An 18,698-nucleotide genomic window follows, 5' to 3' on the forward strand; every position below is an offset into this window, starting at 1 on the left:
ATGTGGGAAGAATTCTCTCTTTAATAAATGGTGCTGGAATAACTAGCTAGCACTATGTAGAAGACTAAAACTGGACCCCTTCATTACACCATATACAAAAATCAACAAGATAAATTAAAGACTTAAATATAAAACTTAAAATTACAAGAAACTCTGCAAGATAACCTAGGAAATACCATTCTAGACATAGAAACTGGCAAAACCTTCATGATGAAGCTACAAAAAGCAAATGTAACAAAAGCAAAAATTGACAGATGGGACCTATTTAAACTAAAGAGCTTCTTCATAGCAAAGAAAACTATCAAGAGAGTAAATAGACAACTTACAGAATAAAAGAAAATTTTTGCAAACTTTGCCTCTGATAAAGGTCTAATATCCAGAATGTATTAAGAACTTAAATAAGTTTACAAGAAAAAACCAATCTCATTAAAAGGTAGGCAAAAAAAAAAACATGAACAGATGCTTTTCAAAAGAAGACATACATGTAGCTAACAAGCATATAAAAAATGCTCATCACTAATCAATAGAGAAATTAAAAGAGAGACCACAATGAGATACCACATCACACCAATCAGAATGGCTATTTTTAAGAAGTCAAAAAATAACAGATGCTGGCAAGGTTGCAGAGAAAAGGAAATGCTTATACTCTGCTGGCAGGAGTGTAAATTAGTTCAACAACTGTAAAAAGCAGGTGGCGATTCCTCACAGAACTAAAAACAGAATTATCATTTGAACGAGGAATCTCAGAATTGGGTATATACCCAAAGAAATATAAATTATTATATTATAAAGACACATCCACATGCATGTCCATTGCAGCACTATTCACAATAGCAAAGACATGGACAGGCACTAAATGCCTATCAATGGTAGACTGGATAAAGAAAATATGGTATGGTCAGACGCAGTGGCTTATGCCTGTAATCCCAGCACTTTGGGAGGCCAAGGCAGGCGGATTGCCTGAGCTTTTAAGTTTGAGACCAGCCTAGGCAACATGGCAAAATCCTGTCTTCATGGAAAATACAAAAAGAAAAATTGGCCAAGCACGGTAATGTACGCGTGTAGTCCCAGCTACTTGAAAGGATGAGGTAGGAGAAAATTGCTTGAGCCTGGGAGGTTAAGGCTGAAGTAAGGAAATATCACACCACAGCACTCTAGCCTGGGCAATAAGTGACACCCTGTCTCCAAAAATAAAGTGAAATAAAATAAAAGATTTAGTAAAAACAAAATACGGTACATAAACATCACGGAAGACCCTATGGCCATTAAAAAACAATGATCATGTCCTTTGCAATAACATCAAAGAAGCTGGAGACCATTATTCTTATAAAACTAATGCAGGAACAGAAAACCAAATGCATATTATTTACAAGTAAGAGCTAAATAATGAGAACACATGAACACAAAGAAGGGAACAACAGACACTGAGGCCTAGTTGAGGGTGGAGGGTGGGAGGACTCAGAGGATCAGAAATCATACCTGTTTGGTGCTATGCTTAGTATCTCAGTGACAAAATAATCTGCACACCAAACCCTCATGACATAATTTTAGCTGTATAACCCACCCACGTGTACCCTGAACCAAAAATAAAAGCTAAAAGAAAAAAAAATCCCTGGATGGGAAAGAGTGCAATGAAGGTGAAAGGACTGATTTTTGCTACAGATAGTGGCCCAGGTGGGGCTGTACCCTGATTCATTTCTTTGTGCACGCAGGCAGATGAGATTATGAACAGGTGGTCCAGAACCTTAGGATGGTGAAGAAAACAAGTTGATGCTGCAGATTCAGTGTCTGGGGGTGGGGAAATGCCAGGACACTTGTAGACACTGTGGGTTCTTGACAAGAAATACTAGCATCAAAAATGCCATAATGAAGTTCCTGAGGGTGGTGCCTATTTCTAGTCCTGGGAGGTGTGTGGACACATCAATGTCTAGTGTGTGTGTTCGTGAGTGGGTGGGAATCCTGTGGTGGCAGCTGTGGGAAAAGGGAGTCTGTCATCAGAGCTCCTTTCTTCTAAGTTTTCGGTCCTCTGTCACCCTGGGAGAAGACCTGAAATCACAGGACAATGGGCAGTGTGACAACCTGTGTACAGGAGAGCAGAGCCTCCCATTCCCAAACACCCAGAGTTTTACTCCAGGCCAGGCCTCCGTGATATCTTTTTCTGGCACCAAATCTGTAGTTTGCTGAACATCAAACAATTCTCCAACACCAACTTATTGTCTAACATTTGAATTCTGACACCACCCACAGTCAACACAGACCCTGATTCAGGGCTCAGTCCCACAATATTGTCCTCACTGCAGATGCCAGTCACAAACCCCATGGGCTCATTTAAGCTTCTGAGCTACTATTTAAACACTGGGGAGTCCCATAACCACCCTGAAGTTCAATAATTTGGTAGAGCTACTCACAGAACTCAGCAAAACACTGTAGTTATGTTTACTAGTTTAATATGTGAGATGCAGCCCAGGAAAAGCCAAATGGAAGAAATGCATAGAACAAAGAAAAGAGATGGGGGAAGATGAAACACATAGATAATCCTGGAAAATATTTGTGATTAATACAATTCTCCATCCTTTGTGTGCTACAGAAACAGTTTATAGAAAAAAACACCCTTTCCATTATGACTTAGGCTTAGTGTCTTGAAGAAAAGACATTTATAAAATGTATGATGAAGAAAACCAAAATCAATAATTGGTTAGGTATAGTACATAGCTTCTGAATTTGTACAATCTAGGTGGAAATTTCCTGGTTATGTAATCAGAGTTTAATTGGCAGTTTATAGTTGCTTAAGCCTGAATTGTTTCCCTTAATGTAGTAACTTACCAAAAAATGCACTAAGCCTGCTCAGGTGGTCTCTTATACGGACGCATGCATAACATTTGTTGCTGAAGGCCGGGGATAGGGGATGTCCTCCAGGAGACCTATGCCCTATTCCCCCGGGGCTCTCCCTCAAAGAGACTCCCTTCGACCTTGGGACTTCAGACCCGCCCCTGCAAATGACCCCACTCCTGCCTACAGATCTGGTAAGCTGCCTCAGTCTCTCTTCATCTCTCTCTTTCTTCCAGACAAGGAACCTCCTTTTGTCCGTGTTTCTGAAATCCAACATTCGTCACGGACTCTCCTTGGGAAGACAGTCTTCCCTCAGTGTTTGGTCAATGCTGGGGACACCTGCCTTGGCCATTCACCCACCGTACAACCCAGGACTTCCACTGGGGACACCTACTGAAGATCCCAGTGGTTGCTCTATTCCTTGTCTCTTTCTTTCCCCTCAATCTTTCCCTATTCTATCATGGGCAACCTCCCGCCCTCCATCCCTCCTACTTCCCCTCTGGCTTGTGTCCTCAAAAACCTCAAACCTCTTCAGCTTTCACCCGACCTAAACCTAAATGTCTCATTTTTTTCTGTAGCGTGGCCTGGCTCCAATATAAATTAGACAATGGCTCTCAGTGGCCAGAAAATGGCATTTTCGATTTCTCTATTTTGCGAGACTTAGACAATTTCTGTCACAAAATGGGCAAATGGTCTGAAGTATCCTATGTCCAGGCAGTTTTTACAGTATGATCTCTCCCTAGCCTCTGCTCCCAACGCGAGCCCTCCCAAATTTTCCTTATCTCCCTTGCGTCTGCCCCTTCTTCTTCCACCCACGATGCTGACCCCTCCGATCTTCCCTCCCCCACATATCTGAACCTGGCCCTAATTCCCCCTCTGAACCTAGTTCCTCTTCTACCCATAGCCCACCCCCCTTATCCCCCATTCACCACCACCCCTCCTCACACCCAGTCTGGCTTGCAATTTGGCCCCACGACTGGGCACCCTGCCCCTGCCCAGCAATTTCCCCTTCAAGAGGTGGTAGGAGCCGAAGGAACAGTCCGGGTTCATGTCCCTTTCTCCCTGTCTGACCTCTCCCAGATCAGTCAACGTCTAGGTTCTTTTCCATCAGACCCCACCAAATATATTCAGGAATTCCAATACTTAACCCAGTCCTATAATCTTACATGGAATGACTTAAATGTCATCCTCACCTCTACACTTGCTCCTGAAGAGCGAGAGCAGGTTTGGACCCTAGCTCAATCCTATGCTGATGACCGCTGGTGCCTTGAGCCTGGCCTCCAAGAAGGTGCTAGGGCAGTACCCTGTGAAGATCCCTGATGAACTTACCAGGCAGGGGACCAAGGCATAGCCAGGTGGGACTATATGATCTCTTGCCTAGTTCAAGGGCTTCACCGCGGAAGCCCCCTGGACCATCATGGACGCCGAGCTTCAGGTAACTCTTATGGTGGAGGGTAAGTCCGTCCCCTTCTTAATCGATATGAGGGCTACCCACTCCACATTACCTTCAAGGGTCTGTTTCCCTTGCCCCCATAACTGTTGTGGGTATTGACGGCCAGACTTCTAAACCTCTTAAAACTCCCCAACCCTGGTGTCAAATCGGGCAACACTCCTTTACGCACTTCTTCCTAGTTATCTCCACCTGCCCAGTCCCCTTATTAGGCTGAGATATTTTAATTAAATTATCTGCCTCCCTGACTATTCCTGGACCACAGCCACATCTCAGAGCTACCCTTTTATCCAACTCCAACCCTCCCTGGAAACCTCCCCTTTCATCTTCCCACCTCAACCCTAAAGTATGGGATACCTCTGCTCCTGCTCCTTCCCTTGCAACTGACCATTCACCCCTTATCATCCCATTAAAACATAACCACCCCTCTCCTGCTCAATGCCAATACCCCATCCCACGACAGGCTTTAAGGGGCCTAAAGCCTGTTATTACCTGTCTACTACAGCGTGGCCACTTAGTTCCTACCAACTCCCCTTAAAACTCTCCCATCCTACTTGTTCAAAAACCAGATAAATCCTACAGGCTAGTCCAAGACCTTCACTTCATTAATCAGATTGTCCTTCCCACCCAACCTGTTCCTTCCTTGGCCAAAAATTGTTGGCTATGCATTTCCCTCTCTTCTTCCTACTACACAGCTCTCCCTGCCCTACCAGCTGACTGGGCAACCTCCTCCATCTCCCTACACCTCCAAACCCCTTTTAATGACCCCCATTTTACCCTCCTGAACAACTTCTCTACTTCCTGTAAAAATTCAGTAAACACTCCCCAGATATTTCATATCAACAGGCTGCTGCTCTCCTCCATACATACCTAAAAAAATCTGTCCTCCTATGTCAATTCCACACCCCCTGTCTTTGGACCCCTCACTACACAGACAACTATCCCCATTATTGCTCCCTTATGCATCTCCAGACAACTGCCTGCTGGAATTCCCTTAGGTAACTTCCCATCTTCCTTATGCTCCTTTACTCTCTCCTCCAAGGTCCTACTACACGCATTAATCAAAACATTGGCGCATTCCAGCTTCATATTACAGAAAAACCCTCCCTCAGCACTGATGGTCTAAAACACATCAGTAGCAACTTTTGTCTAGGAAGACACCCACCCTGCCTCTCGCTCTATCCTTGGCTATTCTCCCCCTGTTCGTCAGATTCCCCTCCAGGTCCTTCTTCTTGCTTGCTTATACCTAGTCTTATAAACAACAGCGAATGGTTGCTTATGGACACCAAACGCTTCCTCATACACCATGAACACAGAACTTTTCCCTCTACACAACTACCCTACCAAACCCCACTACAACCTTTAACAGCTGCTGCCCTTGCTGGATCCCTAGGGGTCTGGGTACAGGGCCCCACTTCAAAAACACACTCTCACCTTTTTACTCTGTACTTCCAGTTTTGCATGCCTCAAGGACTCTTTTTTTCTCTGTGGCTCTTCCACCTACATGTGCCTCCGTGCCAATTGGAAAGGCACCTGTACTCTAGTTTTTCTTACTCCCGAAATCCAGTTTGCAAATGGTAGCGAACATCTACCCATTCCCCTCTTAACCTGAGCATGACAAAACAGTCATTCCATTAATTCCCCTGCTTGTAGGACTAGGAGTCTCTGCCGCTTCAATCAGAACAGGAGTAGCAGGCCTTACAACTTCCATCACCACTTTTCGCAGTCTCTCCAATGACTTCTCCGCTAGCCTTACCGATATAACTCAAACACTTTCTGCCCTCCAGCCCAGGTCGATTCCTTGGGTGCAGTTGTCCTCCAAAATCGCCGAGGCCTCAATCGGCTTACTGCTGAAAAAGGAGGACTCTGCCTATTCTTTAATGAAGAATGCTGCTTTTACTTAAATCAATCTGGCCTCGTATACGATAACATCAAAAAACTTAAAGACAGAGCTCAAAAACTTGCAAATGAGGCAAATAATTACTCTGGACCTACCTGGCCATTCTCTAGCCTAGCTTCACGGCTCCTTCCACTAACAGGCCTTTTCGCACTCATCCTTCTCCTCCTCTTGTTCGGACCCTGTCTTTTCAGGCTAATCTCTCAGTTTATACAAAATCGCACTTAAGCTATTACTAATCAATCAATACGGCAAATGCTCCTCCTGACAACCCCACGATATCACCCCCTACCCCAAGATCTTTCTTCAGTTTAATCTCTCCAAGTTTAGGTTCCCACACCACCCCTCACCCCGCTCAAAGTAGCCTTGAGGAACATTGCCCATCACCCCAAAACATCACCCATCACCGCTCCATACCACCCCCAAAATTTTGACCCCAACATTACACTATTCTTTCTCGTTTTCTTTCTCATTTTGCTTTATTAAACATAAAAAGACAGGAATGTAAGGTCCTCTGAACGGACTACACCATGGTCCAGCCACTGTGACCCCTTTGTGAGCCACACGTACAGGTCTCCTGGAGTCACAAAGCCTGGAGCAACAGGAGAACCACTAAAGAAGAAGAAACAGCTAATTCCTGTCTTAACTGATTAACCCATCTTGCAACATTCCACCATTGTGATATGTTCCTGCCCTACCCTAACTAATCAATCCACCTTGTGATATTGTGCCTTGTGACCTCCCCCCACCTGACTATGCACCTTGTGACATTCTTCCCCTGCCCGAAAAAACTGCCCCTAACTGTAACCTTCCACTACCTACCTCAAACCTATAAAACCAGTTCCATTCCCACCACCCTTCGCTGACTCCCTTTTCGGACTCAGCCCACTTGCACCCAAGTGAATAAACGGCCTTGTTGCTCACACTTAGCCTGCTCAGGTGGTCTCTCACACGGACGCGCACATAACAATGGGGTTTCGCCATTTTGGCCAGGCTGGTCTTGAATTCCTGACCTCAACTGATCTGCCCGCCTCGGCCTCCCAAAGTACTAGGATTACAGGCACAAGCGACCGCGCCCGGCCCCACGAATTTTTAATAGGAGAAAAGAGACACTACGAACCCCACGGACCAAAGCTCTTCCCATTCACGAACCCGCACCCCGAGTCAGGAATCTCTCCTGACTACGCTCCCCTGGTCCCTGCACAATCTGGGAGAGACCTGTGGGTGCAGAGCGGCCCGGGCAGGGCTCCAGGCCAGGGCACAGTCACTGCACAAGGAAGAGACAGGACGCCCGGGAGCCCGACTGTCAGCGCAGCCGCCATCTTATGGCTGAGGCGGAGGTGGGCAAGGGGAACTCGGGGCGCAGATTGTGGAGCTGACTGAGGGGAGGCCTGAGTCCTGCCACAGCCACTTCCCACCCGTTCCCCCCAGCCCCTCCCCCTCTCTCGGGATGTCGGACCCGGCACTCTCACCATTTCTAGGTTTCTAGGGGGTCCCAGCGTCTTAGCTGTGGATCTCCCAATACCTGCAGGACACAGGGCCACGGAAGCCGGGCCTCTAGAAGCAGAGGACACACAGCAGTGAACACGAGACCTAGAGCTCTGGCAGCAGGGAGACAAAGGCCCCGCCAAACCCGGAAGCCGTCCTCTTCGCTCCAGCTGCTTGCCTGATTGGACGGTTTCCAGCCCAGCGTCCCTGATTGGATAATGCTTAATCCCCCGCCCCCTCAGGCCCTGAGTGACAGTACATGTGATCAGATGCAGGGCTGAGTGAAGAAAGAGTAACAGCCTAAGCTGCAGCCTTTTCAGACAGGACTTCCTCCTTGAGCTGAGCCAGACCCACCACAGAGCATGGGAAAATTCTATCTCTTCTTTACTCTCTCTCTTTTTGAATGTATGCAAAAGGTGAACAGAAGTATTTTCCTGTTATATTAATAATACCTAAAATTTTTGTTCCAGAGAAAATCAACTTTAACTTTGGTAATAGTGTATTGTCAATTAAAGCTAATTTTAATAAAACCTTATAAATAAATCAAATTTGTCATTTTTGACCACTCTAGATTTACATATATATTTTGTAATCTCTTGTAATTTTTTTTAACTTTTTATATTTTATTTTTATCCACATTCTTTTTATTTTTCCAATTGAAACTAAGTAATTTCAAACTGCTACAGGTGGTAGAAAGAAATCATTTAGGGCCAGGCGCGGTGACTCACGCCTATAATTTCAACATTTTGGGAGGCCAAGGTGAGTGGATCACTTGAGGTCAGGAGTTCAAGACTAGCCTGGCCAACATAGTGAAACCCCATCTCTACTAAAAATATGAAAACTTGGCCAGGCGTAGTGGTGCACACCTGTAGTCCCAGCTACTCCGGAGGCTGAGGAAGGAGAATCGCTTGAACCCAGAAGGCGGAGGTTATGTAAGGCCCAAGAGGTTCACCTTGCCCTTTGCCTAAACAGAACCAATTCATCAAGACAGGGGAATTTGTGGAGAAAAAGTTAAATATTAAATTTGAACTCAATTGAACTTGGACACAAACAATGGTCACCAAGTCCGGGAATAGGTTATGTGAGCCCCTTGAGGTGTTCATCCTGCGCTGTTTTGGAGAAATCTCTATTTCAATCTATTCCTATAAGTTACTGAAAAACAATAGACAATCACAAAAGAAATAAGTTGACCTGTTTGTGTTGCTGGATCCCAGTCGGGAAGGGCCCTCATGACTGGGCCTCATGCCAAACAACTTGTTACAAAAAGAGCTGGGTTCCCAGACTGCACTGAAGCTTCATGAGACCTCTCCTCATCTGTGCACGGATGGGTGACCGACTCTGGAGCCCAGGCTGTTGCTTCCCAGTGTAGTGGTGAACCCTCCATAGTCGGATGAGTGTGGTGTCCGACTCTGGAGCCCAGCCTGTTGCTTCTTGGTCTGGTGGTGAGTCCTCCATAGTCTGGTGTGGAGGAAAAGTTAAATATTAAATTTGAACTCGTTGAACATGGACACAATGGTCACCAAGTCCCGGAACAGGTTGTGTGAGCCACTTGAGGCGTTCATTCAGCACTGTTTCATAGAAATCTCTATTTCAATCTATTCCTATACATTCGATATTGAAATCAATGGACAATCATAAAAACAAGTTGATCGTTTTGTGTTCCTTGAGCCCAATTGCGAAGGGCCCTCGTGACTAAGCCTCATGCCGAACAACTCATTACAAAAGAGCTAGGGTCCCAGACTGCACCGAAGCTTCCTGAGACCTCTCCTCATTTGTTTGTTTGTTTTTGTAAACTTATTTAAGTTCTTAATAAATTCTGGATATTAGACCTTTGTCAGAGGGAAAGTTTGCAAATATTTTTTTATTCTGTAGGTTGTCTGTTTGCTGTATTCATAGTCTCCTTTGCTGTGAAGAAGCTCTTAAGTTCAAATAGGTCCCATTTGTCAATTTTTGCTTCTGTCGCAGTTGCTTTTGGTAGCTTCATCATGAAGTCTTTGCCAGTTTCTGTGTCTAGAATGGTATTTCCTAGGTTATCTTGCAGGATTTCTTATAATTTTAAGTTTTTCATTTAAGTCTTTATCTTGAGTTGATTTTTGTATATAGTGTAATAATGAAAGGGTCCAGTTTCAGTCATCTACATAGTGCTAGGTAGTTATTCCGGCACCATTTATTAAAGAAAGAATTCAGCATTCCTCTTGTCAGCTTTGTCAAAAATTTGATGGTTGTAGGAAGGTGGCACTATTTCTGGGCTCTCTATCCTATTTCATTGGTCTTGTGCACTCATGGATTTTATATAACATCTTTCTCTCTTCTGGTTTCTCCCCCATAAACATTCTTTCAAGTGCATGCAGTGTTGCAAAATTCTGATGTCCAAGAGTTCAAAAACTCTTTAAAATGTTCCAAAAAATATTTTGCTATTCTCTCTTTTGTTCAGGGATTTAGGTTATATGTAGTTATCTTTCTCTGCTTTTTTGAAATATATGTAAATCATATTAACAGCTAAATAAAACTTTTGTCATTTTTTCTGACTCCAGGTTATCTTTATCTAGTACTTCAGATTTATTGCTTTGCTTGTGCTTCCAAAAAATTAATTTTTTTCATTCTTAGTCCATCAAAGTAGACACAGATTTGTTTAGATAAAAGCTTTTTTGTTGTTGTTTGTTTGTTTTTTGAGATGGAGTCTCACTCTGTCACCCAGGCTTGAGTGTGGTGGCACGATCTTGGCTCGCTGCTACCTCTGCCTCCCAGGTTCAAGCGATTCTCCTGCCTCAGCTTCCCGAGTAGCAGGGATTACAGGCACGCACCATCACATCCAGCTAATTTTTTGTATTTTTACTAGAGACGGGGTTTCACCATGATGGCCAAGCTGGTTTCGAACTCCTGACCACATGTGATCTGCCCACCTCAGCCTTTCAGAGTGCTAGGATTACAGGCGTGAGCCACCGTGCCTAGCCGATAAAAGCTAATTTTAAGAGCACACAGAAGTTTAGCACAAAGATAGGACTAAATTTAGTAATACAGAATGATAAACACAAAAAGATACTAAGTTTATTTGGCAGAAACCTGATTATCCAAGAAAATTATCCAATGTTTGCAGGCTAAAGTACTTACACTGCAAAAGCAAGAACAGTTTAGTTTATACACTGAACAGTGGAGTCTGTACCTTGCTTTCTATTTATTACTTCAGAATAATTAACATAGTTATGTGTAATGTTTGTAGTCAACCTGCATTCATATCAATTAAACTGTATTTTCTTTTTTTGAGGCAGAGTCTCACTCTGTTGCCCAGGCTGGAGTGCAGTGGCGTAATCTCGGCTCACTGCAGCTGCTGCCTCCCATGTTCAAGCAATTCTCCTGCCTCAACCTCTCGAGTAGTTGAGATTATAGGCGTGCATCACCATGCCTGGCTAAGTTTTGTATTTATAGTAGAGATGGGGTGTCACCATATTCACCAGTTTGACCTTGATCTTTTGACCTCAGGTGATCCACCTGCCTCAGCCTCCCAAAATGCTGAGATTACAGGCATAAGCCATAAACAGTATTTTCTACAATGTTATGACTATAAAGCTGCACTACTTAGTTTGAATGAATCACTTAAATGGTTATTTTAATGTTGTTATTTATACTTTCAAAATATAAAGTGTTTTAACTGAACTCTAGTTTTAGTTTTTAAAAATGCTACATACATTATGAGTAGTTCATTAAAATTATTCATACTTAGATATTTATATCTAATATCCAAAGAAAATTTACTACCAAATTTTTACAGTAAGTAGATATTAGTGTTACACCCAGCCTGGATGACAGAGTGAGACTCTGTCTCAAAAAAAAAAGCTACATATATTATGGTTAGTTTATTAAAATTATTCATAGTTAGATATTTAAATGTAATATACAAAAAAAATTTGCTACCAAATTGTTACAGTAGATATTAGTCTGACATGTTTATTACTTTATTCGATAGGGATAACTATGAGTAAACACAATTTTAGTATCTTTTATTTCATTAAATTGCTATGCTGTTATTACAGGACAAATAAAGACAGGTGCTGTGGCCACCCAAACACCATAATAGCTCTTCAGTTAATTATGTTGCAAATTCTAATATATTCCACTATATAAACACAGTCAGATTTTATTTCTTCATCAAAAAGGGTTGTTGGAAATTGTCAGATGTATTTCAATACAGAACCCCCATTCAATGACTAGGAGATGAGAAAACAGTGGAGATTGAAAAGTATATAAAATTCTTCTGAAAATATATCCCTTTCTTCATAATGCTCATATTTCTCATGCTCAGAGTAGGTGTGCACTTTGGGTATTTAGAGATAAATTGCTTTTAGGAAAATATTTTCTGGCTGACATGATCAATCTGATATCTAATCTGAGCTTTTTGTTTTTTGGGAGGAGGTCGGAGTCTCACTCTGTCACCCAGGCTGGAGTGCAGTGGTGCAATCTCCGCTGGCTGCAACCTCTGCCTCCCAGGTTCACACCATTCTCCTGCCTCAGCCTCCCAAGTAGCTGGTACTACAGGCGCCTGCCACCATGCCCAGCTAATTTTCTGTGTTTTTAGTAGAGACGGGGTTTCACCATGTTAGCCGTTATGGTCTCAATTTCCTGACCTCATGATCCACCCGTCTCAGCCTCCCAAAGTGCTGCGATTACAGACGTGAGCCACCGCGCCCGGCTAATCTGAGCTTTTTCTTAAGATCATTTTAACTTTTTTATCTCAAAATAATCTTGCTTAGATGGAGATCTGTTTTTCTCTCCAATGCTTTGGGTGTCTGTTTCAGAAAACCTATTAGTATCCCATGGTTTCTGAATGGGGTGGGCTGTCACAGTGAGAACTTTTGGAGCTATCTCTATCTGGACTCATGCTGGAAATTCAGCAGTATTTTTTCCTTGTCACCATTATAACTAGAAACTGAGGCTGAAACACTAACATTCCCATTCTTGTGAAGGTGTAATTCTACCCACGAGGTTTGCAGGCTCTCATCCTACAGCTCAGGCTTCACTCTCTGATGTGACACTAGAGTGCTGCTGTGGCAAATGGGGTTCACGTAAACTGTGAGCTGTGTTACGGGCTGTGCCTCAGTGGGAGATGGTAGAGGTCAACAGAGGACACTAGCAACCAGGAGAAAGCAAGCAGGAGTGCTGTAGCCCAATCCCTGGGAGCACAGGGCCTCTGCTCTAAAATGTAAATAGCCAAATAAAGAAAGAACCCTATTCTACCATTTTTGTAGCAGAGTGAAAGCCTACCTTCAGCAGGCACCTCGCTTCCAGCTGCTAAACTACCTTCTGTTATGAAGATGTGAAAAGTTTATTTGCCATTGAATATAAGCAATTAGCATACACAGATGGCCTCTTCAATATCCAGGTGGATTTAGGATGAACTATGTATGACATGGTGCTGGAAATTTTTCTACTTGTGGACTAATTTCGGTGACCATCTTTCTGTCTTTGCAGTCTCTACTACTCTATTACCCCATCTCTACTAAAAATTCAAAAATTAGCCGGGCATGGTGGTGCGCGTCTGTTATCCTAGTTACTCGGGAGGCTGAGACGGGAGAATCGCTTGAACCCAGGAGGCGGAAGTTGCAGTGACTGAGATCCCACCACTGCACTCCAGCCTGGGAGACAGAGCGAGACTCCGTCTCAAAAAAAAAAAAGGAACATGAACAATGATGATGAAGAGCACTTGTTTAGGTGCTACTCACGTGTCAAATACTGTTAATTGGTTTAAAGTACTGGTTTTCTAACTTTACCAGTAATATAAAATTCTTAGCTAAGAAGACTTTACCTTATTCAAATATGTTTTATGGGATTTCATTGACATTTAAGTGTCTGAATTATCTGGAATATTAAATTTTCCATGAACCTAAATTGAATACTATAATCTTTTACTAAAAGCTTTTCTGAGGCAGAGTAAGATTTATATCATTTTATTATCATATGGAAGAGGTGTGTTAACCATGTTTTCAGTAATCACTCTGAGCACAGCATTCTCAGTTCCCAGTATGCACCCTGAGTCACTCAGGGGAAATTGGTTTCTCTGTAAAGAGGCAGAAGACAATGCTGAGTGGAGGCACCACACTGCACAGCAATGCTTTCCACATGCACCTATTAGGGTCTTCATTTAATTGGGCTGTTATTTGCATGGCTAGATAATTACTGAATTTAGTCATACTAGTTTTTAGAAGCTAGTGGCATCTGTTACTCATTAATTTTATACATTTGCTTTTTTGAAAAACAAATCTTTTGTTACTCTAAATTGAGACTACATTTACAATCTTTTTCAGTGTTAAAGCAAATCAGAGAAGAGCAATATGTGTGTATAGTGTGCATTTTCCTGCCTATCAAAATTTTTCTTTCATTGCCTTGGAAACCCTGGGAAGCCACCTATAAAATATTCCCTTTGAATACTTTAGTCAGGATTTTAGATTTCAAAAGGTCAAAAACAATCATTGAGCAAAGCCAAAATCTTCTCTTTGTTTCTTGTTAGTCATCTGGCCATTTCCATAAGTACGGCAGTTATGCCAAGCCATTGAAAAGATGTGATTTTGATTAATTTTATTCCATTTCAAATGTTTTCTCTAATTGTTACTTTTGTCATGTTAATCTAAAAGAAACTATCTACATAACTAATCATGCATTCAATATTCATGTTAAGGTGTTTACAGTTTAATCTTGTATTATAGTACGGTAGAATCCTCTATAATTAGAAGTTAATTATTTATAAATTCATTGTTTTTAAGGTTTTTCAAATGTGAAAACAAACAATTAGGTATGCATTTTGAAATAAGTTCAATTCTAGGATATTACCCACTGGTCCTTATGGTATTTCTGTAATGAATAGTGTAAACCTGGGTCACCAGAATTGTGCAGACATGCTGATTGAATTAGAATGAGTTCAGCCTTGTTGGTAGACTATTGGTATCCCAGAGCTGGTCATTCACTACAGTTTACTAAATGTTGTTCCATAATGACAGTGAGGACTTTTACCCAGGTTACCCTTTTCCTCTATTAATGTGGTCCTGTTGGGATCTCCTGCTTCTTTTCAGCTATCCCAGATGAGAGGTGATTATTTCTTGCATGAATGAGATCCCCTTTTTTTTCCCTCTGCCATAGGATCCTCTTATTCTCCCTACTAGAAGTAACATGCAGGAGGCAGGAACGACAATATACAAATATGTTTCCTGCCATGTGGCCACCATAAGCAGCTTACAACATGGCCCACCTAGAAGTCACTTACTTTCAGGCCAGCAGGGGTGTTTTTCTATGATGTGTCTCTTTCTCTTAGAAACACCTCTGATTAAGTTTAGCACAATCAGGATAATCTCCATTTTGATAACACAAAGTCAACACATAAGTAACCTAATTTCATGAGTGATTTCCCACCACAGTCACACGTTTTTACACTCAAGAGGAAAGTATTACACAGCAGGTGTGCAACAGATTGGGATCCAGCGTATTATCTTAGAATGTTGCCTACCCACCTGAATAAAATTTTAAAATAGTCTTTTGTCGGGCATGGTGGCTAACACCTGTAATCCCAGCACTGTGGGAAGCTGAGGTGGGCAGATCATGAGGTCAGGAGTTTGAGACCAGCCTGGCCAACATGGTGAAACCCCGTCTCCACTAAAAATACAAAAATTAGCCAGGCATGGTGGCTCACACCTATAATCCCAGCTACTCAGGAATCTGAGGCAGGAGAATTGCTTGAACCCAAGAGGCAAAGGTTGCAGTGAGCCAAGATTGCACCACTACACTCCAGCTTGGAAGACAGAGTGAGACTCCATATCAGGAAAAAAAGAAGAAGTATTTCTGCTGGCTTTTGTTATCTACATAAAGATATCTGGAAATAATAATTATTTTCCAGTTTTATTCATTACAAATATTAACATCTTTTTTCTGGCTTAAATTATTTTTCCTTTATGCGCCATTTTATACATTCACACACATAGAATAAAAATATATCCAATTATTCAATTTTGGTTAAATTTTCATTATAATAAGTGTTAAAAATGATTATTTGTTTTCTGTTTGAAGAGGGCTTTTATTGTTGTACTCAAGAGCGTTATTTCTGGAGACAAAGCTGCTGTGCTTTAATAGGCAGATTCTGGGGAGAATCTGAACCATAAGCCATAAAATTTTACATTAATAAATTCAAGATAAAGCAGAAAGTATAGATTTGCTTTCAGCATTCATGAGGTGTTTCGTTTTTTTGTTAGCCATCTTATTAAAATAATTTGTTTTGTTCCAATAATTGTTCTTTTCTTCTGAAAATATATACAAACTCATACAAAAATACTGACTTCATAATTTTTTTACACCTAAGGTTTATCTTCAGAGTAATATGTGTATATTAAACTCTATGTAAATTAACACTAAAAGTCTATATGTTTGCAGGCAGAGGGACCACATGTTCAAAGAAAACTATATAACAAATATTTATTAATAATCTTTCAGGAGTATGTATGGATTTCTAGTTCTTTTTTTCTTGAGATCAAGTCTCACTCTGTTGCCCAGGCTGGAATGCAGCAGTGTGATCTCTGCTCACTACAACCTCCACCTCTCGGGTTCAAGCGATTCTCCTGCCTCAGTATCCAGGCATGTGCCAGCATGCCCAGCTGTATTTTGTAGTTTTAGTAGAGATGGGGTTTCACCATGTTGGCCAGGCTGGTCTTGAACTCCTGACCTCAGGCAATCCATCTGCCTCCACCTCCCAAAGTATTAGGATTACAGGCATGAGCCACTGGGCCTGGCCGTATTCTATTTATATTTCTGTATAATTATTATGACCATAAAAATAACCCGGTAGTCAATAGTAATTTAATTGTACATTTAAAAATAACTAAAAATGTACAATTACACTGTAATACAAAGGACAAATGCTAGAGGAGATGGATACCTTATTTACCCTAATGTAATTACTACATATTATAGGCCTGAATCAAAATATGCCATATAAGGAATAAATATATACACATACAATATACCCACGAATACTAATAATAAATTTCAATAAGGAAAAAGAATAAAAATTTAACCTATGGGAACAATATTCTTAAATGCATTTGCAGTTTAAACCCACTGGCAAAGTGATTACTAGAGATGTTATTCCACTATGTACCAAATAGTATATTGCTACCATCTTTTACCTACACCCTTGAGTAAGATGGGATAGGTTAAAGGCAGAGGCATAAAAATGCTTCATTAAACACACAATAGTTTTAACATGGTAAAAAATAAAATAAAATAATGTTTACACATAATCCAACAATATTTAAACGTACTGCGTTTTATTACGTAAAAGTACAATTAGCAAAATAATATACTAATTTATTTTAATATACTTTTAACTATAATTTCTCTCACTATAATGTAGAAAAGTATTATTCTGAACACCTACCTTATACATTACTCAATGTAGGTTAACTACAAAGAGCCTCTCCACTTATATTTTCATCATGCATCTTACATTTTTCTGTTTGTTTCTTTTTGAGATGAAGTCTTGCTCTTGTCCCGCAGGCGGGGGTGCAATGGCATGATTTTGGCTCACTGCAACCTCCACCTCTCGGGTTCAAGTGATTCTCTTGCCTCAGCCTGCTGAGTAGCTGGGATTACAGGTGCCTGCCATCATGCCTGGCTGATTTTTGTATTTTTAGTAGAGACAGGATTTCACGATGTTGGCCAGGCTGGTTTCAAACTCCTGACCTCAGGTGATCCGCCCGCCTTAGCCGCCCAAAGTGCTAGGATTACAGGTGTGAGCCACTGCTACCGGCCGCATCTTACATTTTAATGTCCTTACTTTTATAGAAAAGGTCATAAATAATGCTTAACTAATAAAAAGGTATCTCTAATATCTCTGATGCAGCAACAATTGATCACATGCTTTCACATGTGAATACAATAGGAATAAAAAAACAGCATAAAGTAATTTGAAAGCTGTATTACATCATTATTCACTTTTCAAAAATTGTTTTTCAAGGAAACACATATACTGTTTTGTTTTGTTTTGTTTTTCTGAGACGGAGTCTTGTTCTATCACCAGGCTGGAGTGCAATGACATGATCTCTGCTCACTGCAACCTCCGCCTCCTGGGTTCAAGTGATTCTCCTGCCTCAGCCTCCTGAGTAGCTGGGACTACAGGTGTGCACCACCATGCCCAGCTAATTTTTGTATTTTTTGTAGAGATGGGGTTTTACCATGTTGGCCAGAATGGTCTGGATCTCTTGACCTTGTGATCCGCCCACCTTGGCCTCCCAAAGTGCTGGGATTACAGGCGGGAGCCACTGTGCCCAGCCAGAGAACAAGTATACTTTCAATGTAATCACAGTGCTTCCAAAAATCTACTCCTTTTAAAGTTACATACAAATAATTTTTATTTTTCTTTTTTTTTTTGGAGACGGAGTTTGCTCTTGTTGCCCATATTGAAGTGCAATGATCTCGGCTCATCGCAACCTCTGCCTCCCAGGTTCAAGCAATTATTCTGCCTCAACCTCCTAAGTGGCTGTGATTACAGGCATGTGCCACCATGCTGGGCTAATTTTGTATTTTTAGTAGAGATGGGGTTTCTCCATGTTGTTCAGGCTGGTCTCACCTCCCGACTTCAGGTGATCCGCCCGCTTCCGCCTCCCAATGTGCTGGGATTACAGGCGTGGGCCACTGCAGTCGGCCACAAATAATTTATCTAACAACTTTAGTTGTAGATTAGTTTTTATACTCAGCACTCTGATTTAGTGTAATTTCTGAAGTGTCAGTACCTTAGTTATTCTACCATAAATTCTCTGATATTTACATACGATCAAATTTGAATTAAATTTTTTTTAATTTACTGCATCTGCAAAAATATATTTTGGTATAAACTTCTGGTGTTTCCTAAGCTGTAGTTTTTGAAAAAAAAAAAAAACAAAAAAACGTGTTTCCAAATTCATTACATTTGCAGGACTTTTCTTCAATATACATTTCCAGATGTTGAACAAAGCTTGAGCAACTGCTTTACAGGTTTCCTCTAATACAAAATGTGTGCAA

At 41.5% G+C, this 18,698-nt stretch overlaps 1 protein-coding gene across 2 annotated transcripts in view; it reads right to left on the bottom strand.

Moving 5' to 3' along the window:
- The window catches only part of ZNF253 (zinc finger protein 253), an 85,557-nt gene extending 77,828 nt beyond the window's left edge, over positions 1-7,729 (bottom strand). For both annotated transcript variants that reach the window (XM_030820306.1, XM_030820307.1), the window contains exon 1: positions 7,649-7,729. In XM_030820306.1, the coding sequence (XP_030676166.1) occupies positions 7,649-7,651 (3 nt within the window). In that variant the 5' untranslated portion in view covers positions 7,652-7,729. The remainder of the gene's footprint in view (positions 1-7,648) is intronic.
- Positions 7,730-18,698: the final 10,969 nt, after the last annotated feature.

The sequence above is a fragment of the Nomascus leucogenys genome, chromosome 10 (genome assembly GCF_006542625.1).
Source record: "Nomascus leucogenys isolate Asia chromosome 10, Asia_NLE_v1, whole genome shotgun sequence".
In the NCBI taxonomy this organism is placed as follows: Eukaryota; Metazoa; Chordata; class Mammalia; order Primates; family Hylobatidae; genus Nomascus; species Nomascus leucogenys.